Source organism: Perna viridis, chromosome 11 (assembly GCF_037379345.1).
Source record: "Perna viridis isolate PV_CMFRI_1.1 ecotype Kerala chromosome 11, ASM3737934v1, whole genome shotgun sequence".
Lineage (NCBI taxonomy): Eukaryota > Metazoa > Mollusca > Bivalvia > Mytilida > Mytilidae > Perna > Perna viridis.
Window position 1 is genome coordinate 7,290,592 of NC_142455.1, and position 23,387 is coordinate 7,313,978.

The 23,387-nt window shown below is 33.8% G+C and overlaps 1 protein-coding gene and 2 pseudogenes across 1 annotated transcript; 1 reads left to right on the plus strand and 2 right to left on the minus strand.

Annotated features, from left to right (window-relative positions):
• The first annotated feature begins 12,649 nt into the window (after positions 1-12,649).
• LOC148602801 (uncharacterized) lies at positions 12,650-14,349 on the plus strand. The gene is made up of 4 exons (XM_088553320.1): positions 12,650-12,748; positions 12,947-13,115; positions 13,819-13,910; positions 14,177-14,349. The coding sequence occupies exons 1-4, from the start codon at positions 12,685-12,687 to the stop codon at positions 14,347-14,349; spliced, it is 498 nt and encodes a 165-aa protein (XP_088409446.1). The 5' UTR covers positions 12,650-12,684.
• A 2,635-nt stretch (positions 14,350-16,984) lies between these two features.
• Positions 16,985-20,501, minus strand: LOC148602802 (uncharacterized; annotated as a pseudogene).
• Positions 20,502-22,404: 1,903 nt separating this feature from the next.
• LOC148602803 (uncharacterized) lies at positions 22,405-23,161 on the minus strand (annotated as a pseudogene).
• Positions 23,162-23,387: the final 226 nt, after the last annotated feature.

The following is a 23,387-nucleotide window of genomic DNA, read 5'->3' on the forward strand; positions in this document are numbered from 1 at the left end:
TGTAGAGCTATCTGTCTGATTCGCTAATGAACTTATTTGGTAACAAAACTAATTATAGAACAATAGACTGCTCTAAATTTAACAGCGTTGCTGGAAACTTTGACACTTAAAATTAAAGGTTAAAGAATGGTACATAAATAAATTTAGACCCCTAAATTCGGTTATGTTTAATTAATTTGAAGGTTCATCATTGCCTTTCGCCAAATAAGGCCTCAATTTCAGCACAAAATTACAAACATTCCAATCATATACATAACATATCAATTAAAGTACTAAAAAAATCGCCTTGGGGTGACAACGATTTTCTCAGGGTAACAAAGTGCTTTATCCCCCAATGTTTGTTTTTATTATTTATATAATGTCACCTCAAATGAGATGGATAATACTTTCCAGGGTCTTTAACTAAACAAACATTTAATTTATGAAATCTTTACATCTTAACTCTCATCTTCTATCTTACAAAAATAGATCAGTTACTAACCAATATTGATCAAAAATACAATATGACATTCTTTCAAACTTGCTAGTATACACAAGCGTAACAGCAGAAGAAAAAAAAACATATAAATATAATAAGGAAGAACATCCTACAATGTATCTTTCATTTTTTATTCCCCTTCCTCTTTAGCCAAATATTTTACAAACTAAACTTATATGTTAGAGAATAACACACTATTCCAATACCAAAAATATCTGGAAAAAACAATATATTTAATCTATAATAAAAGAAATTTGTCAATATATGTTAAACAATCAATTGATAACGAAACACTATGATATTTTTATTCACATAGAAAAAAATTAAAGGGAGATAATTTAATGACATACGAAAAGTCTTATTACTTCCAGGTCAAATGGCTACCCATCTTTGTAGGACCAAAAAACACCTTGAATCTTGATTTATGCATTGTAAGTGCATTATCATTCTAGGAATGTTGATCAAAAGTAGTCAAAATACACCTGAAAATGTGTGCATTAAAATCATATTTTAAATTTACTACAGAAGTGTATGAATATGGGAAAAAATTCAGTGGGATAAAAATTAACATGTGCCAATCATATCATAGGATCTGCCTAATTTTTACATTTTTACAGCCTGTTAAGAAAACTTCATTGTTTGGTTACAAATACTATTTCTTGTTAGCACCCAGGTGTTTAATACGGGTATAAGACAAGAAATTTAATACGGGTATAAGACAAGAAATTACAATTCTCTATTTTGTTGTAAACATGTTTTACTTATAAGTACTGATGATTCATTAATCAGTGCAAATGAGTGTATAGAGGTCTTAAATTCTTTTCCGGTAGATGTTAATAGTACTTTACTCTGCTAGTACTCATAAAAGAGGAATGAAATTAAACTTATAATACGATAATGCAAGAGAAAGCCAAACCCCATCTTTAATGATTGCAAATAACGACGTCTGATTGTATTTTTTCTCTATTTGTAAATATATTTGCTTGATAGATCAAAACCTGTTTCCCTAAAAACCACAATAACATTAAAGAACAACAAAGTATCGTTGTACAATTCTTAATTAATATAAAATAGCGTTAAAATGACGTGGAAATAATATAAAAGTATTTGTACTAAGTGAAATGTTATTTGAACAACAATCTGCATAATAATATTTTTTGTTGTTTTGTGCATAGTTGTTCTGCTAGGAAATGATGGTCAATACCTTATTTGAGTTATATATATTATAATTCAAGTCAAATATGAAATAACTACTTTCTTGTGTATTAGAGAAAAACAACTTGCTTCTTGATTTTATACAATTTTATGAATCCATTCCTGAGTTTTGTTTTATTAATCAAAAACATGAAAACCGTTTTTACAAACAAGTTTAACAAAACACTTAAAATACAGTTCTTACTACAATTAGTGCGTTCTGTAGTTGGCCATGTGTACGGCAAGGAAAGACGTTCTATAACGATGCCTCTGAAGCCAAAGCAACATTCCCAAATGCCTATCAACTGAAAATTAGTTTAGGAGGTACATTAACTGAAACCGTGTGTTTAGAAAGAAACGGACAGTATTTAGTAAAAAGGTAGAGAATGCTTTAGTTCATATATGCTCTTTGACGTATAGTAAAGTTCTAACTTTAATTTACATGCATAAGTGTACACACATAATAAGTCTAAATTCTTAACCTATTAGATTATATATAATATGCTGCAATTAAATTGAGTCTGGTTTAACTAGTGATGTGTCAATTTGTGTTTAGTTTTTTTTTTATAAAATGGTCTTTTTAACACGTACATGTAAGCCTTTATATCAGTAAAAATTACTCAATTAATCACGGACTTAAATATCTTTGAAGGAGTCCGAGTTCAAATGGAAAATTCGAATACTGATGTATAACATGGCATAGTGCTGGAGATGGTGCATTTGTCGTATTTAACTCCGAATTGAGTACGTAGTTTGGATTGGTAAGTCCTAATTGATTTTCTTTTTTGCACATTATAATATCCAACAGGTAAATAATCATATTGAATGTGCCTTCAAAATATAGACTAAAAATAGACTAAAATGCCTTAGAAGCATACTGATTGTTTTTCGTTATTGACATTAATATGTTTTGAATATGAATATGCCTCTCCGACTTTATTGTTCTTATATTGCTCTTACTTTCTGATATGAACGCAACGACCTATATATCAAAACTGCATTTGGGCTGATTTCATACATATATGGAGTTTATATCTAAATACCTTATACTTTTGTCTAGTTTTCGTTTTATTATTCATGGTTACAATATTTATATTTCATATTTTAAGACCAGACATTTACAGGTAAGTGTTATTTTGTTTTCATTCTAAAATCTTAAATTAATTGATTATAAATTAATTAAGAGATAATTATATGACTAATATGATGATGGTGAAACCTTTTAACGCTTCCGAGTAAATTAATTAATAAAAAACAACTTTGATAATTTTTGTCGACTCTGATTTGATATATTATTCCTATAACCCTCAAAAATGGTAAATTTTGTAATGATATATGTCCTAAAGCATTATACTTATTGTCATGGTCTGATATGTCTACTGGCCGAAATGTCCGACATTCATAAGGAATTATTGGTTGTCATGGTTCCAAATGTCTTTAGGTCGAATTGTTCGGCAGTAGTAAACATCACGGTCTTATAATTTGCGAAACGTCGAAAAAGATTTCTTTTGTTCAATTTAGCTTCAATTTGTATTAAGTAATTATGTTTTTATTACGATTTGATTCATTTTGTCGAATTGTTTCTTTTTGATTCTTTCTTTTATAGATAATTTTCGTTTCGTGTTGTTTTGTTCCGTTTACGTTTCGCAATTTTTGTGACTGCAGACTATTATGGCCAACCCTGTTTTGGAAAAGGTATGATTCGATTTGTATTTAATTATCGAAACTAGCGAATATTTTCCGAGACTGTTCTGGCTCTTAATCGCATATATACAAGTATACGCAAATGAAGCTGCCATTATGCTGTTTTTAAGCTCCTGAAAATGAAGGTATGAACTGGATATTGATGCTTTTTCTTGCCATAAGTTTACAGAACCAAGTTGATAATACAACCATTAAAGCTCCCTTTGGGAGCGTATTATTTTTTTTTATAAATGTTTTATTATGATAAGTTTGGACACGTTTCAGTAAAATGGCTAGATGTATTAAGACGATAGGAACATAACCCTGTTTCAGAAGAGTAATTTTAAAAATCAAACAATTGTAATACATTAATTTATGTTTTATTTCTACTATACTACAGAAATGTCCTGCACTGTTGCCAAAAACTGTCCAAGAAATTTTCGTCTGATCGCCCTTGTACCGGATGTGAAACTGACCAATCAGATGATGGGATTTGTTGTACACAAACTTGTAAAGACAAAGCTAAAGACAAGATTCGTGTTCTGGTCGAGGGACACAACTACCAGGAAAATAAGTGCAATTACCAAGTCTAAGAACTTTGAGAAAATAATCACCAAAAAGGATGAAACGTTCGTACTCAAAACAATAAAAATCTGCTATAAAATAAACTTTTGTTTTCTTTTCCTTAATAAGTGAAGAACTTCTTAAGGTAAAGCGATTAGTTTTTCTGAGAATATGACGGCATGGTTACATATGTATTTATTCTGTCTTTTAATTTGGTCATGGATTCTATATAATGTTTTCCGTTTATGTCCCAACTTTGTCTTGTGTTATTTTATCAACTGTGTTCTCATGTTTTCTGACATTGCCTTACAATTGCAGTTTCTTCCAAACAATTAGTATTTTATCAATATTCATGTGTCCTGTATAGTTTATTTTTTATGACCCGAGTGTTTACATGATTTGCTTTCCTAACTGTGACAGTGGTAGAATATATTTTAAAGTTTGTAGACAAAACTTGCACTATTTGATTCACTTTGAGCTAAAGAAGCATTCTAGGTAAGAATCTTGCAAAGTGAGATTCATGTTTGAAAACAAGTAAAATAAAGTAAAGTAAATTTTATTTAAAGTCGGCATATATGTACAAATAATAAAATAACACGAGCACTGACGTGCTCTTTAACCGACTACAAATAAATAAAAAAAACATGCATGCACAAACTAAAGGAGTGGAAACAAATGTTTTCTAATCTTACAATGCCAGTGAGCAGGTGGCTATGCCACGCTGATCAGTGATCACTGTAACATCAGAAAATAAAGCATAATATATTAGAAAACAAAACATAATAAAACAAAGAGGGCAACTAAAATATAAAATAAGCATGGGCAACTAAAACTGTGGAGTTTAAAATAAAGGGACAGACAGCAGAGCAAAATGAAACACGTTTAAGTTTCTCAGGCAGGAGGCAGATCACCATGAAACTTGCATGAACTACAAAAACATTTTTTGCACCAGCTATTAATATAGTTTATGAACTGGTCAAAAGATGTGATCTCTCTGGCCGAATTTGGTAGTTCGTTCCATCAATTGGCTGCCTCGTACCTGAAAGAATTTTTACGGTATGCTGTAGTTCTGGGCTGGGGTACCAATGCTTTTTTTACATACCTGAAATTATAAGAATTATTTCTTATTTCGACTAAATCCTGTATAAAACAAGGGCTCATTTTATTAATTATTTTGAAGGTCTCCAAGGCAATTGTGCGCATCCTTCTTGTTTTCAGAGATGGTAGTTTTGATTTATCCAGAAGCGAATCATATGTACTGTAAAATTCGTCATAAATAAAACGGAGCGCACGTTCTTGAATTTTCTCAAATTTTGCTGAATTTGTTTCGCTACAGAAGTGCCAGGTCAAAGGGCTGTAGCTAAAATTTGACAAAATGAAAGAACAATAAATGGTTAGTTTCCCAAGCCTAGTTAAATTTTCACCAACACATATATTTGAAATATGAGTATTAAAATTTAATTTAAAATCCAAAGTAACACCCAGTAATTTAACTTCTTCTTCACATGAATTGGAAATACCATTTACACCAAAAATACATTTTTTATCATGAGTTTTCTTCCCAAGAGATATGGCCTGACATTTCTCTGGGTTTGCCCGCATCTTGTTATAGATAAACCAGTCAATTAACTCTTTGCTATCATCTTGTAGACATTTAATTACAACATCAATAGATTTATCCGATTTTGACAAAATGTTATCATCTGCATAGTTGTACAGAGAACAATGCTTAACAAAATAAAATATATCGTTGATAAAAATATTGAACAAAATAGATCCTAAAATAGAGCCTTGTGTTACCCCTTTGTAAATATTTTTCATTGAGCTGAGAGTTTGGTTAATTTTTACACATTGCGTTCTCTCAGATCAATAGCTGTTAAGTAAATTTAAAGCTTGTGTAGACAGGCCGTAAGTCTTTAACTTGAGAAGTAGTAGATCATGAGGAAGCCTTAGACAGGTCCATCAAAATAGCAGCAAGATGCTCATTTTTATCTAAAGCTTTTTTCCAGTCTTCAATCACACGTAATAAAGTTGACTGACATCCAAAACCTGATCGAAAAGCGGCCATATAAGGATTGAAGATAGTGTCAAAATACTTGACCAGCTGAGATTCAATAGAATTTTCCAAAAATTTGGAAATGGTTGGAAGGACACTGACAGGCCTGTAATTGCCCTTCTCAAGAACACTATTCTTTTTATGGATTGGCGCTACTTGAGCTTGTCTGGAAATACTGAGGAGGATAGGGACATATTAATAAGGTCGGTAAGGGGGCGAACAATAATAGGTTTAGCATATCTCAGAAGTTTAGGAGATATGCCGTCAATGCCAGTAGCCTTTTTCACATTGATCTTGTTAAGACGTTTCCTAACAAAGTCCTCATCCACTTGAGAAAATGAAAAATTTTTGTCCTGGCATTCCGTCATATTTCCTTTAATGGCGGTAATACTCGGATGGGTGTCATCTATGTTTACATCCGTGTTGCCGATGTTTTTTTGCAACATTTACAAAGAAATCATTAAATAGTTCACTGACTTCATCTTGATTTATAATTAATTTGTTATTATCAGATATTATTGTCTCTTTTTGACATATTCCCCCTTTGTTGGTAAGAAAGGGTTTAACTGTTGGCACCGGCACAGCGCTCAATAAAATAGGTATGTTGTCTGTCTGATTCCCAGTTTCTATCAGATCTTACTTTTTGAAATCTATTATACAACATTTTACTCTTATATATAGCTCTTTTTAGATCTTTATTCATATAAGGAACTTGCTGTGATCAAAATGTTCTCTCTTTATAAGGTGCATGCTTGTTGGCCACCTTCAGAAATTGTTCATTAAAATTTTCATAAGCATCATTTACATTACTAAAATTTGAAAAGTTAAAATCATAATTTTGTAAATCTAGTAAAAATTCATTTTCATCGAAATTTTTAAAACTTGTACATAATTTAGTTTTAAAAGACTTTTTTGATAAATCACATTTAAGTTGAACACCAATAAAATTATGCACATCACTTATGCCAGTACCAAAGTTAAAAGTTTTCTAATAAACACACTCTTGATTCATTTAAATCAAATCTATCAAAGATGGTCTGGCATTTTTTGTAAAACAAGTTAATTTTTAATGATGTTTTCAGATTGAAAATATCAGAGATATCAAAAATAATTGCACCTTTATCACTATCACATTGATCAAAATTAAAATCACCAATTAAAATATAATTTTCATAATTTGCTATAATTTTGTCTAAAACAGAACTTAAATCCGTGCGGAATTGCTCATCTGTCATGCTGGGCGGTTTGTAGACCCCACAAAATAACCATTTTGTATCTTTTCATCTTATTTCTATACCAATGGATTCAATGTTTTTAAAATCATTTTTTGTTCTCTATCACCGGCAATGTCTGATCTCATGTATGCCATTATTCCCCCGCAGAACTGATTTCTATCGGATCTCCCTATTGAGTATCCATCGATCTTAAATTGGGCATCTGGGAAAGATTCGTCTATTTTTGTCTCAGATATGAAACGAATATCGAGTAGATTTCTCCCTAGTGAATCAATAATATGATCGTGTTTGTTCCGGATGCTATAGATGTGTATGTAACCACATATGAGGTTGCTTGGATTACTTTTTCGGATTGTACAGAGTTCTTCAAAATGTCCATGTGGTCGTCTGATTTGTAAATGTTTTCACCTGAAGTTGATAAAGGGATGTAATCGAAATCAGCTGATTGACAAATTTTTTCCTCAAAGAAAGAATCGCTAAATTGAGGCAATAAACACGGTTTACAAAACCAACTGTGAGTTATCAGTTTTTCCTTTATATTGTCATATTCCTTATTTGAAATGTTTAGGCATTTTGTTTGGTACCAGTACCAACATTCTTCACATTGCAGCCTTTTTTGATTTTTCTTTGCTGGTTTGGCGCAAACGTTGCAAGGATTTTTGTAGTTTGGTCCCGGGTTACTGGCTACATCTCCGCTGAGGCAAAGGAGTAAGATGGAAAGGCCGTTTCGAAAGTTTTTATTTGCTTTTATTTTGTTTGTGATGTCAAGGTCGGCCATATTTGGTTTACCGGCAGGGTCTAGATTATTCAGCGTATAATCGTTTCTTGGTGGTAAAAATATGTTTGTGTATGCATAAAATCCCAAGTCTTCTGGTTTTATAGCTTTGGTGTGAATTATAGAGTTCTGAGGTGGCTGGAGTCCATACGAGTCCACCCTGCCCTGCCGCCATCTTGTTTTATCATAACAAAGCCTACATATTTTGATTTTTGAAATTTGTTTACAATCTGATAGCAAAAATTTGACCTTTGATCTTTTGAGATAAAATTATATAGATTGCACTATCGAATTCAAATCCAAGGGAGATAAATCTGTACATGCAACTGAAATACAATAAAATGGATTTTGAATGATAACTATTTCCGTAGAGCAGACAGATTGGAATCAATGATCGAACATTTCATCATAAAAGCAAATAAATGACAAAAATAAAAGTATGTAGCCTTTTTTAGGTGTATCACATATTTCAAAACTTGCATGATTCTTACAAAGACTGATACTTAAAAAGCAAGCAAACCACTGACAACACTTCCCGTTTTGTAGGATATAGTTTACTTAGGGTCTTACCGATGACTATGTCGCATGTTGCACAGTCATTCAGTTAATTATTTACTCGCAAACATTGCCCAAAAAGTGTTTGAATTTTACAAAAGTTATCAATTCATGGAACAATAGATTTTCCCGTCATCACCGAAAATGGAAACATTTTTTCATTTGGATTCTTATTGTATCTGGTCATAGGCATCAACGATTTCGAGGTTTTTGTGTGTTGTACATTGACACTTACTTAATTTTATCTTAATTATCAATATAGATGCGGCAAACTTCCATTTTTCTTTGGATGCACATTCGGTGCGGACTTTATCATTTATGGTTAAGAATAAATAAGATTTTTGAGTTAATAAAAAGATATAAAAATTTATACAGTCAAAAGTGTTCGTTATCAATTTGGTCGAAGATAAGAACTGATTTAACAGTCAATAGAGCTATAGATTTTTAAAGCCTGTTGGTATCTGCAACGGTCTATTTTTCCGCCACAACAAAAAGTTCTATAAGCATACCCATGCAAACACTTAAGTACCCTTTATGCCTATTTCTAAAAAATAAGTTTCAATTCATGTTATTAACGTCAATAAACAATGCCAATGTACAACTTTTAGTCCGAACTAAATATGTTTATTAAATTGGTTTGAATAAACAGCAATCCAAATAAAAAAAGTTAGCCTTTAACTGTTGATATTTACTAAACTACCCGAATAAACCAGTCGTTAACTTTCGATATTCGAGTTATCTACGAATGTTAGACGTACTTATGCTTTGACGTTTAACTAAGAAAGAAAACCCCAAGAGTGACCAATCTTGGAAAGAACGATATAAAGAGGGATGCTGAGAATGCTACGGAACAAAATATTTAAGAAAAAAGAGGTAGTGATTTCGATAAATGAAGGGTTTTAAGTTCATTATTTGCTCAATCTTACCCGAATTCTACAAAAAACATATGAATATGACCTGGACCCCGAAATCATCGTGGTGCATCAATCACATCACTGTTTAAACAGTAAAAAAATGGATGAACAGTAGCACTCATAAAAAATGAAGCAATTTGTTGCAGCAGACCGTTATGCCGAAAGGGTACGTTATATTATATATGGCAATAAAAGACATTCTTATCCCATATCCTTCTGAAAGATAAAAAAAAAGAATGTCGAACCAAACGAACTAAAACCTGACACATATGTAAAAAAAAATATGTTAACCTTACACAGGCAAAATTATTTCACATGATTTTCACCTGAATTCAGCAAATAAACTAAGTGATAGAGTTCATGTGAAATTCGGGTGAATGGAGCCTTCACGTGAAATTCACACGAAATGTTCACATGAAATTCGTGTTTTTTCAGATAAAATATGTATAAAGACAATGGGATTTTAAGAGGAGGTTTTGGGCTTAAAAAAGTGTATCAAACAGTATCCAACTCAATATGTGTATTAATCAAGATAAAAGGCTTCCTTCGTCGTTAATGATCACTACATTGGTAAAGCTAATTATTCATTCACACAATTCATCCTCGAATAAAGCAGAGAAAATACCATATGTTTAAAACATGTTTAGATATGTTCTTACTAGAAGCGTTTTAAATTTTGTTAGTCAATATCTATGTTACTGCTATTTTCTTACTGCTCATTTACTTTCAGTATTTTTAGCAGAGTTTTGTTATATGATCTTCGGTGTTAGTCTTACTACATTTTTTTTACAGAATTGCCTTAATCTATCATTCCGGTACTTTTATTTTCCCTCCAGCTATTTAACCAGTGCCGGATTTAAAATGAGGGTTCAAGGGGTCGAAATACCCCCTGTGTTGAAACGTTTGCTTATTGTGTGTATAATTTCCCCAAATTACATACGTTATAAATAAGTATGTCCTTGTCTGTGGTAAGTTATGCATAGTTTCACTAAGCAAACATAAATTTTCCATTTGCCTAGTGTTTATTGAGCGAAGTGCAATAAACAAAATATGCACATGGAATATTTATGTTATTTTTCAATAGACAAAATTTTTGTCATAGCCAATTCTTATCAATTAATTTTAAAACATATTTCTATCTTTATTGTGGAAAAAGTAGCTTTGAATTTAACTGAATAGGGGCGTGTCAATATTTTTTTAATCCACTGAGATATAACAAAATTATTTTAACCAAACAGATTACAGTACTTATCTCCAATAAATTTATTAGGATATTTTATCGTTTATGGTAATTTCTTTCAAGCGGAAAGAAAACTAACGTATCTCTCTATGAAAATATGTAATCGTCGATTTTTAGCTGTTATAGACATTTTTTTTCTTTTACAATTAACATATGTTCAGTACTTCTTGGATATGGACTCATATTCAGTAATCTTAAATTTTGTTATCATTGTAATAATTCAGTCTATATAAGTTGTAAAAAAAAAACAAAACAAAACAAAAACACACATAAATCAGAGATAAATGAAAATATGAATAACTGTTTAAGTCTTTATAACATTGCTGTGATGGCGTCATCCCTTTTTACCTTATCATTTTTACGAAGACTTTGTTTTGCTTAGACATTTTAAGATATTTTTTACTGATCCTATTGGACGTGTTTTTATTGATACATTTGTTTAAAAATACTTAGTGTGCTTTTGGATTGTGAACTAGCTTACTGCAAAGCAAATACTTTCGAGGTAGATACAGCTTGTTGTCTTTTGTTTTAATTCTTACGGTGTTTATATTACGTACCGATCTCAAAATTATAATCAAAATTCGACATATTTTTATAAATCGCTTTATTGTTGTAATTTTCCCAACCATGTATCAGGTTAAGGGAGAGTTGAGCACTCAAAAACAAGTTTAACTCTGCTACATACGTTACGTACCTGTAACAGGCCAGGAACCTGTAGTCTAATGATTGTTGATTGATTGTTTGTTTGTTTGTTTTTGTTTTATTTTGTCTTTTGTTTGTTTGTTTATTTGTAATTGTTATTCGTTTTGTGTTTTTTTTTCATGAGCAATTTTATTTCATTTTTAAGACCGTATGGTTGCATGTAGAAGTTTAATTTACATGGTATTTGGTGGATAACTATCTCCTTGGAAATTATTCAGCATCTCGTATTTTTATGTTTGGAACCGTCTGTCTTGTATGTATAATTTTAGTTACTTTATGTTCTTTGTTGTGTATGTCTGTTTTCCATGTCTGGTCTTTGTCCCTGGATAACATTCTTTTCATTACCGCTATAACCTTGGTTCCTTTGATTACTTTTTTAATTCAGTATGCACTTCCGAATTGTAAGCTGTAATGCACACTAGATTTTTCTCGGACAGTATGTTAACTTACGGTTTTCATTTATGTTATTTTCGCAGTTTATTTAAATGATTCGTTACAAAGCGATATTTTTATAATCTTTCAATTCACGTCAGCACTTATAAAAGTATTTTCTTTTTTTAACCGAAAAAAGTGCTATGAAAATGTAAAGAAATCATTGTGGAAATCAAACCAAACTTTAAAAATCTGTAACATATGTATGTAAATGAGATCTATTCTAACAATATAGATTTATTGGGCATCTTATTGTGAAATCTTGGACATCGTTGCGTTTTTTAAACTTTTCGATGGAAACATCTGTTATTGCTTTTTTTTTTTTTAGTTTCTGCAGTACAGGGGACAATCATATAATTCTGAAGGGGAATGGGGGGTTGACATTAATTGTCGGGATACAATATTTTTCAATTTCAACCATTAGAGAAATAGACTTATTTTTTTCAAACGCCAGACGGCAATATTATTTATTTCCATCATATTGTAAATAGAATATGGAGGCCAGGTTTTTTTCTTGGTAGTGGAGACAGGACTATTTATTTACAAACACTACCGCCCTAAAATTGAAATTGGCATATACGTATATAAAACTGTGATACTATTAATCATTGAACCAATCATTTAAATATTACAAAATTATATCGAGCAATGATCCTATTTTCTTTAAAAAATAATATAGCATGCTGTAAAACGTAAATGAGCAAAATAAAAAAAAATAAAAAGTTTGGGTCGCTCAAATGTTTCGCTGACAAGCCAGTAAAAATGCATTGATATGCTTGTGCATATGAAAGGACTTGGGTGCTATAAAAATTGAAAAATGTTTATATATAAAGAGGCAGTATGGTGTGTTGTCTGAATGAAAAGAATAGATATGATGTTCTTAGTTGTATTGTCTCTATTTTGTCTCCAAGGAAATAAAGGTAAGATAGTTTATAATATACAAATTAAGTAATCATGTACATTTAAGGAGGGTTTTCTAAATATTTACTAATCTTGCGATTTTGAAATAACTTGATTCATTCTCTTCCTATAGAAAACAATATAACTGATTATTCATAGCTCATAGTTATGAAATTAACTTTAAAAGATCATATAAGGCATCCATTCACGAATTTCAGTAAATGCGTTCTGTAGCTGGCCATGTAACTGGCAAGGCACTATATTGTATAACGACGCCACGAAAGCTAAAGCTACATTTACAAGTGCTCATGAAGTGGTGTTAAAAATGGGAGGAACGTCTACTGATATCGTTTGTTTGGAGAGAAATGGGCAGTATCTTATACACAGGTACAATATTTTTAGTGTTCAAAAATGTTCTTAGGTATGTGAATTTTGTAAACACTTCTTAATATGCATTTCAAAATTTTACAACAATCGATTTTGATTAAATATATATATATACAACGTCTCAGAATGTGACGACTCTATTCGCTACACTGCTCCATCGGATCAAATTGATAAAGGGAAGATATGTACACGTATAGAAAGGTCTGAAAAATTCCCAACGATGTTAGAACTGTCAAATTTGCGATGCAAATTTTTGGTCGTTCCCTCCGCGTGACTCAAACTCGTACCGCTGTGACATCTATGGCAACACCGCCTGCACAAAGTCCAGCGCCCTAGACCACTCGGCCAGCTAGGCTATATAAAATATAGCTTTCGCAGGCCGGGTCATTCCTCCTCGTAGGATTAATCTAGGGCTGTAACTTAGTACACGATGTATGGTAGTACGGGACATTTCATTTAGATGTTATTATGTAGGATAGAGGATCATATATATATATATATATATATATATATATATATATAGTATGTCACATTTCTTTTTTCTATTCTATTGAATACCTTCAAATATGGTCGTAATGTTTAATGAGTAGTTTTTGGACCAAATATGTGTATGCTTTGTTGATATTTTAAATATCCATATGTAAGCATACAAATTAGTCAATTAGTCAGAACGAAAGAAAACATGTCTTAAATATCTTTAAAGGCAACCTGGTACCAATGGAAAATTCAAATATAGATGTGTTACCTGGAACAATGTTGGAGAGGGTGGACTTGTCCTCTTTGGATCAGAGCTAAGTACGTACGAACATTATATTTAAGGTGTTTAAAACAAAGTGTATCTACAGTACAGCGAGTGACAAGTTATATCATAATATTTACAATACATTTTTCACGGCTTTGATTTTCTTTCAAGTGTTTAGGTAATGTTAAGTCCAAAAATATATTAAAACATTTTAGATACTTTGATCTGGTTTGTAAATAAACTATATTCAACACATTGCATTGATTACTTAAAGTGTTCAATTGTATATATTAAACAATTAACATTCCACTTATTTCAGTTGAAAGCGCTACGGCACCAGAATTTTGTGATCTATGTTCACCAGAGAAGGTTAAGTCGCCACCGGAAGTTTGGGTTGGTAAGTATTTGATCATCTATAAGTTAACATCGATCGCACCAGCAGTTTCAAGAGAAAATCAATATTACGACACTTTTCATTATAATCTTAGATAACATGATAATGATCCACACCGAGAAAATTATTTCTTCATTTTATAATAATCTTCTATAATTATCATCTACACACTTTTTGAACATAGATCGTAGTAAGACTATATGTTACTGAAAAGGGATTTTAAACCATTGCATGTCTTGGTGTAAGCATATATATCAAGAACAAATCCCAATCTTGTTTTATTTTGGTTCTGCAGACAATTGAGATGTATCATAATTCTGTCATGTTGTTTCTTCTATGGTTGCATTTCATTTCTGTTTGTAGACAACAAATTTACAAGTAAGTACGTTTAAATTTTTTTCTTGGGTTTGCTTAATTTAATAGTACAAAAACATGCATTTGACTAAACTGCTATATAAAGAAAATTCTAGCATGAATAGTATGCGATTGGTAAATGTTGCAAATTTTCAAATATTTTTGATCATGATTGATTAAAAAGTCAAGGAATGGTATAAAGTACATAATCCTTTTTCTTTCTATTTATCAAACAGTGATGTCTTGCAACGTTCCTAAAAACTGCCCAAGCAAATCCTCGTCTGCTCGCCCTTGTACCGGATGTGAAACAAACAAATCAGATGACGGCATATGCTGTAAAGAAAGTTGTAAAGAGAAAAAAAAGGTGCAAGTAATGATCGAGGGACACAGCTACCAGAAACCTCGGTATAGGTTCGGACCTGGGAGATACTACTATCAGCAAAGATGGAACCATGTTGCTCGATACAGAACCTTCCATGGATATAAATAAATGTTTTCAGTCATACTTTAATCTTTAACTTTTTTACATAAATTTCTAAGTAAATTTAATCGACAGAGTCAAAACATGATGGGACTTATTTGTTATGTTACTATTGAGCGAGGTCGCTCCCCCCCCAGAAACAGTAGTCACAGCAGCATTTTAAATCTGTTTCTACGGCTCCATGTATTTTTCCAATTTTTTTTTAAACAATTTGATTCATGATTGGCGGCCATATTTAATATTTAATACGACCGAAGCCCTTGCAGTATCCTATGTAATTTTCACCTTAATAACCAAATATTGTAATGCCCCCCTCGGGTGCTAGATTCAAATCACCGGAGGAGGCTGCGTTACATCAAGATTGGGATAATATGGTTTCGCAATAGGGCATTAGGTCTAGCGAGTTACAAACTTCGCCAAATGCGCTAAAGGATAAAAGTGAGGGAACTATAGCAAGACAAGAGTTGAACGAAAAATGAATATTTTATTAATCACAAATAATGTTGAGAAAATGAGCGGAACAGCTCGGCTCTTTGGGTACTTGGACAGGTCTAACATTACTTTAAACTTCGACCGAACATCTTACGTCACTTTGTCAATTTTAGATATTGAACATCACAATCCCTGTATATATATTAAACTATACACGGAAACTTACAGCTTTATCGGACTACTTATTATGACGATTTCCCTGACATGAGTCTACATGGACAATGACATACATCGCTATTTAAATAATTATATTTATACTGCGCTAGTTACGGATCATGAACACTATTACTATTCAGTATTTCAACATTATTTTGTACCTAGGATTTGCACCAAGGATTTGCTCCTGGGATTTGCATCCAAAACTTTCACCTTGAATTTGCATCGAGAATTTGCTCCCGTAATTTGCACCGATAAATTGCTCCCGGAATTTGCACCGATAAATTGCTCCTTGAATTCACACCCGGAATTTGTCACCGGAGTTTTGCACCGAAACAAATAGAAATAAAATAGTAAAATCTAGCCACACAGCAAACATATATCAACCATCTAGCACTCTAGATTTCATAACACAACAACATTAATCAATTGTTCAACTACTAACTTTTGCGCTTTCTGAAAGCACCTCAGACATTTTAAAAGTCGCCGCCTCGATAACTTCAGAACTTTTTGGGTGACGTAATCTAGACTCTCTGTTTCCGGTACTGTCCAGCACTTTTATAACAACCGCTCAGCCAATCAAGAGGCGCCTTATATTTCAACAATAGTTATTAACCAATCAGTGCATTTTATCTAAAAATATCACGGCTGGTAGTGCCGGCTAATGAAAAAGTAAACAACACCGAACTTGGACAAAATAAAATGTTTCCACGCTTTTTATTGAAGACAATGGACTGGAATTACTTTTTAACTCGATTACACACAACGGGAGTAGCATAAAGTTTCCATACAGTTTAAAATGAGTAGGTTGACTGGTTTTCCGTTTACTAAACTTCTTTGAAAACTCAGAACCGACGATATTTCGTCGAGTCTAAAACTATCGAGTAACAATACATTTCACTTAAACAACAAAGATTAGCGTTAGCCGTAGTTGTGAACAACAAACAACATTTAAATGTTAATAAACACATAATACCTTTCCGTCAAATATGTCTACAAACTATGTAAAATCAACACAAAAGGGGGGGGGTAGTCCGCATTACACTGCCCCCTTCTTACAGGATTTTGTCCCAAATTGGAAGGAATAGAAAGAATTCAATTAAGGGACATTCACAACTTTAACACCACTAGTACTTTTTTTCATCACAACAACGTCAGTGCTTCAGTACTTTGTTTTTTCTTTTAGTACCAATATTTGAAAATAAATATGAAACATTTAATAACAACAACTGATTTATACACGCTCTCTCTCACATTGCACTCAATTTGCAGGCACACAAATCATTCAGCCTTTCTTCCACTATTGCTTTCAAACCAAATAGCTCATAAAATTTTGCCTCTTGTGCCAATTCATTGAGATAATGGTGTTTTCTTGGTAGGTATCTTTTTTCTACATTGCAATTGTTTCTTAAATAGTTCAGAATGATTTTGAAATGGGCTGGATCACGGTTGAAACTGCGTTGTTTGATGGGCGAAATGCACTGTTTGGATTTAGCATCAGGGCAAAGATTGAAGATGGGTCCGAGCGAAGAGTGGGTTTGCTGGTCTCAAATTTCACTCCACCTATATTTAACGCCACCATATTCTCCTGACATTCTTGCAGGTACTGCAAGTGAGTGTCCATCTCTTCGGTCATGGGTGAAGTCAGGGTATTCCTTTCAGGTAGACTTGCTGGTCCAATAACTACTGTGTTTGCTTCTTCTGGGTAGGAGCCAGATGAAGAGGAGGAGGAAGATGAGGGGGAGGCTGTAGAGGATTTCAACGATTTATTTTTCTTAATTTGATTCGAAGAACTGAGTTCTACAATTTCTTCATTAGAAGCATGCAGTTCAATTTCTGTGCTCTCTTCTTTCTTCGTTTCCAGTGTGACGCTTAAATCTTGGCCTATCTCTGATGAGAGGTCCTTAAGAACTGCTTTGATTTTCATGAAATTTTCATCTATTTCCTTGAGTTTCCTTTTTTTGGTTTAGGATTCATTATCCTCTATTACATCTTTTGCTCTTCTACGGTTTTTTATTAGATTCCTGGTATCCTCTTTTTCTTTTTCGGACATAATTCTATCGCTTATACCAGTAATACAGGTTTTGGTACTTCTCTCAGAAGGAGCATAATTTCTTCGTGGTTTGATTGGTATCTCTTGCTGCTATTCATTAGGTGTTTTATTTTTGTTATCACTTCCTTTTTTCTGTATCTCTCCATTTGTATATCAGCCCCCATCCCTCTTATTCCTGTTCAAAACAGATCATGTCAGTTTCTGTAACCTCACAACCATGCAATGACTGCTTCCGGGGAAACAATTTCTTACATAAGGGACATTTCCACCCGAAAGGGCTGTGCCGCTCCATAATATGCCGCTCGGCACTTCAACGTTTATCAAATGCTAGATCATCACAAATGATACACAACCATTTATGCTACAAAATAAATAAGACATACTTAATGATATAGTTTCTAAAATTTCACTCCAAATACGTTAAGTCAACTCCAATAGACATAGTAAAATTGCAATGCAATCCACTAGAGACCACACCCTAACATAATATTAACAATTTTAAAGTACCACAATACATGTTCATGTTTGTTTGGTCTCAAAAATGAGTTATTTCAGAACAATAGCGACATACAAATATAGTAATATAATTATATTAACAATCTTGACAGGGAGATCATTTGGATCTACTGTCACCCTCATATAACTTTAATTTGTCATGGTGTACAAATTTGGCTCGACTCCTCGAGCTTAATTGTATGCGATATAGCACATCATTAAATTTACTGATAACTGTAAAAGGCCCATGCCAAGGCCTTCGCAGTTTGGGGTTTTGACCAACTTTCCGTTTGTATTGGTAGTACCAGACAGGATCACCAATATTAAAATTATTATGTTTAATTCTGTGGTCATACATCTTTTTCATTGTGCAAACGCATGAACCTCTTTTATTTGCTGTTCAAGCTGTTCAGGAAAACTGATAATATTACTTGTGGGGGTCATATTTGTCAATTGAAGTTTGCCGTATAAAAGATCAACTGGCAAATGGACATCTTGACAGAACATCATTTTACATGGGGTAACCCCAGTGCTCTCATGAACCGACGACCGAGAGGTCATCATGACGAGAGGAACCACTTGGTCCCAATCCCTCTGGTGGTGGTTTGATACAAATGATGCTAGCATACTTAAAATTGTCCGCATATAGCGCTCTACCATTCCATCAGATTGGGGTCTCATTACCGAGGTACGAGTTTTGTCTATACCAAGGAGCTTTCAGGTTTCCTGAAACAATTGTGACTCGAAATTAGCCCCTTGGTCCGTATGCACTTGTATAGGGACACCGAATAAAGAAACAAGATTGTTAACAAAGACTCGAGATACCGTAACAGCCTCTTGGTTTTCAATGGGAACTGCATGTACAAATTTGGTGAAATAGTCACCAATGACTAACAAATATTTGTTTCCACTTTCCGAAGTAGGTAGAGAACAAAGACTATCTATAGCTACACGCTCCAAACGTGTCCCAAATTGATATTGACACATTGGTGCTCTTGGTTTACTATCAGTAGATTTGCGACTCGCGCAAACGTCACATTTGCGACACCATTGCTCCACAAACTTTCTTATCCCAAACCAAAAATATCGCTCTCGTACTTTACTAAGGGTCTTTTTAACACCTAGATGACCACCACCCATTGCACTATCATGCAAATGTTGCAAAATAGAAACTTTCAAACTCTCCGGCATGACTAACAACCAGGAAATTTCATCCCCCTGTTCATTTTCAAACTTTTTGTACAGAACCCCTTTTTTATTTCAAAAGAATCCAAACGACTCCAGTATTGTACTTCTGGACAGTATTTTGAGACATCAGACCAAAACGGTTTAACTGAATTCTCTACCCATTTACGGACAAGTCTTAAAATTTTGTCATTCTCTTGTTCTTGCATTATTTCTACTCTATTGCTCAACCACTTATTTTCAGGATTTTTACTGTCATTCTTACTCTCCATCAATTCTTTCTTCACCACTCGAGTTTCGTGCTCACACTCGATTCTACTTGTTAAATCACCGACGTTAACGTCTTGCGACGTTTCACGAACTGTCAACGATCTATCCTTATTCGAGTTCACGATTTTCAGTGAGCTAACCGGGTCATGTTGGTTTACAGAGTCGTACTGTGTTTTCATTGAGTTGTCAAATGAGAACATACGCACGCCCTTATTAATAGTAAGTGCATCAGTGTGCATATCTCCTAACTCATTTTGTGACTTCCTAATTTCATTATTTTCACTGTTTGTATCGGTCGGTGTGTTAAGCTCACTAGAAGGTACTAGATCTGAATTATCAACGTAGGCTTTAATTTCAGATCCTCCTGAGCAATGTTCTTTTGTCTCCCTTCGTAGACAATGTGAGCAACTGTTAGGACATGGCCGGCGGCTAAGACCATCGGCATTCCCATGAATTCGACCTGCCCTAGGTATAATTGTAAAATCATAACTACCAAGCACTTCCAACCAACGGGCCAGCTGCCCTTCCGGTTCCGTAAAATTCATCAACCACCGTAGGGACCCGTGGTCGGTACGGAAAGTGAATTTTCGACCAAATAAGTAATAGTGAAAATTTTTGATAGCCTTAACAATAGCCAATAGCTCTTTTCGAGTGACACAATAGTTTGTTTCACACTTGGAAAATGTCTTCCTGAAATACGATACTGGTTTCTCAACTTTATTTTGCAATTGAGAAAGGACTTCCCCATCCAAAGAAACTTGCATCACAATCTAGTATGAATTCCCCTTCATTTTCAGGGTAACCTAGCACTGGTACGGCTATTAATAATTCTTTCATAGTATTGAAGTGTTGACATGCATCAGTCCAAGCAAACTTTGTGCCTTTCTCTGTCAATTTGTGTAGGGGTTTTGCAATCGAAGAAAAGTCTTTAACGAAACGTCGATAATAAGAACAAAAACCTACAAAACTACGGGTTTCTTTGACGTTTCTCAGGACCGGCCAATCTCGGACCGTGTCGATTTTTGAGTTATCGGTACTAATTCTGTCTTTCGTTACTTTGTGGCCTAAAAAGGTTACTTCAGTTTGTGTTAAAACACACTTATCAGGGTGAAGCTTTAAATTTGACTGCCGTAAACGATCACAAACTACACTTAAGTTTTTCAGATATTGGTCAAAATCTTTTGAAAACACGATGATATCGTCCAAATACATCATACATATCTTCCAGGTTAAACATGAAAAGATCTTTTCAACTAGCCTATCGAAAGTGGCGGGTGCTCCACTTAAACCGAAACATAGTACTCGGAACTGCCATAGACCGCTTCCGGGGATCTCGATCGTTCTTTTCAAGGCCACATTGCCAGTACCCAGAACACATATCGAGGGTTGAAGACCATTTATTTCCGTTTAACGCTTCCAATGTGTCGTCTATTCGGGGTAAAGGTTGACAATCATTTTGGGATACTGCGTTTAGTTTTCTGAAGTCGCAGCAAAATCTTATTTTATTTTCTACTTTCTTTGTCACCATGACAACCGGTGAGCACCAAGCAGAGTTAGAAGGCTCAATAATACCCCGAGAGGCCATATCGTCGATTTCCTTCATCGCCGCCTCGCGTTTTGCCAAGGGTAACCTGTACGGTCTTTGTTTTATGGGTTTTGTGTCCCCTGTATTTATTTCGTGTTTAACGAGCTCCGTATAACCAATATCGGACGATGACTTAGAAAATACGTCTTGATAATAACATAAAAAATCGTTCAATTCTTCGGTCTGTTCTTTATCTAGTTTTTAAGAGGCTTTCTTTAAAACATTTACTAAATGTTTTGGTAACTTTTTCTCAATCGTTTTAACACAACGTACGCGATTTCGTGAACTTTCATTAGGCACCATTTGCTCAACCTCTACAGGTTCAAAAATACCTGCTACTGTGTTCTTATATACTATCACTGGTTTGTCACTAAGGTTTGCGACACGTCAAGGAAAATCATTTGCCGTGTGTTTCACTACGGCACGTGCAACCAGTAAACTAGATTTATCAACAAAGTCTTGTTTCATTTCTACAATTCCAACAGATCCGTATTTCAATGGACCAAAAGCACTGCCTTTTATTATTTCGCTTGATGGCGGAATTTCAACATTTTCCGTTATTGACACGCAACAACACGATTCGTCGCCTTGTGTGGTAAAGATGGGAATAAACTCATTCCCGACTCTCAAACACCCTTTTGTAAAAAGTAAATCGACATTAAATTTTTGAAGAAAATCTGTGCCTAAAATGGCAGCATCATTAATTTTAGCGAGTAAAAACTGTGTTTACATAACCGACCACCTAATCTTATTTCTAAGGGTACAATACCAAAAAATTCTGAAACTTCTCCAGTCGCAGTTAAAAGATTCATTCGGAAAGGCGTAACTTGGGGTCTTCTGTCGACCGGAATAGATTCAAAGATATCGAATCTCAAAATAAAAACACAATCTCCGGAATCTACAAGTGTAGGAACAGATAATGAATTAACATTTAACAGAACAAAACATCCATTTTCCTTGCCCCCTGATACGTTAGAAATGATAGTGTTGGGCCTGAATACTGATGTCGAGAGTTGACCCGTGCCCTCGACATTGGTCCGTTTTCCGCCTGGTTTACATTTTGTCTGTCGTCATTCAAATGCCTACGAAAATTTCCAGTTTTGTTTTCGCTTGAAATCTCTATTTTTGGCACCCCGATTCTGCTGAGAAGGCCTAATGTTTGCATTCCGCTTCCCATGTTGGCTTCTTTTAATGTTACTCATTTCATTTTCAAGAGTTTTAAGTCCTTCTTTCAACTCATTGAGGTCGTGATTTAACCCACTATCAATTTGACTTATACCACCCTGAGTCATTGTGTCTGCAATTCTAACGGATCGGCCCTATTGGCGATCAGCTAGTCTGAGTGCTTCGAGGCGTACCGCGATATTTTCAGCCTCATTTATGGTTTTAGGCCCTACTTCTCTTAAACGGAGCCTAATTTCTGTTTCTGGGATAGCGTCTATAAAATAGTCTAACGCTAAAGTATCCCGTACTAAAGCGGATGTCCCAGGGTAGGCTCGACGTGTAAATTTTTTTACAGACTGAGCCAATTCTGGCAAAGTTTCATTTCTAAATTTTACTCTAGATTTCAATACAGCTCTGAATACCTCGGCTCTATTTACAGAACCAAATCTGTTTTAAGGACGGATACTAAACTTCCATAATTGTGTCTCTCGCTCTCTGTCATTTCATTTAAAATAGCCCTTCCTCCTCCTGACAAACTATTTGCTAATAATAGCGCTTTTGATCTAGAATTCCACCCATTCAATTCTGCCAATAAATTGAATTGAGTTAAATACTCATCCAGATCATCACTACCATTATAATGTGTGGTTCTATTTAACAATTAATTTCTACCATGCCATATGAGTTATCATTTGTAACTCAGTGACTGTTATTGTGATTTGTATCATTAGAAACTAATGGCCCTACCCCACAACAGCTCGGCTCTATGGGTACTTTGACAGGTCTAACATTATTTTAAACTTCGACCGAACATCTTACGACACTTTGTCAACTTTAGATATTGAACATCACAATCCCTGTATATATATTAAACTATACACGAAAACATACAGCTTTATCG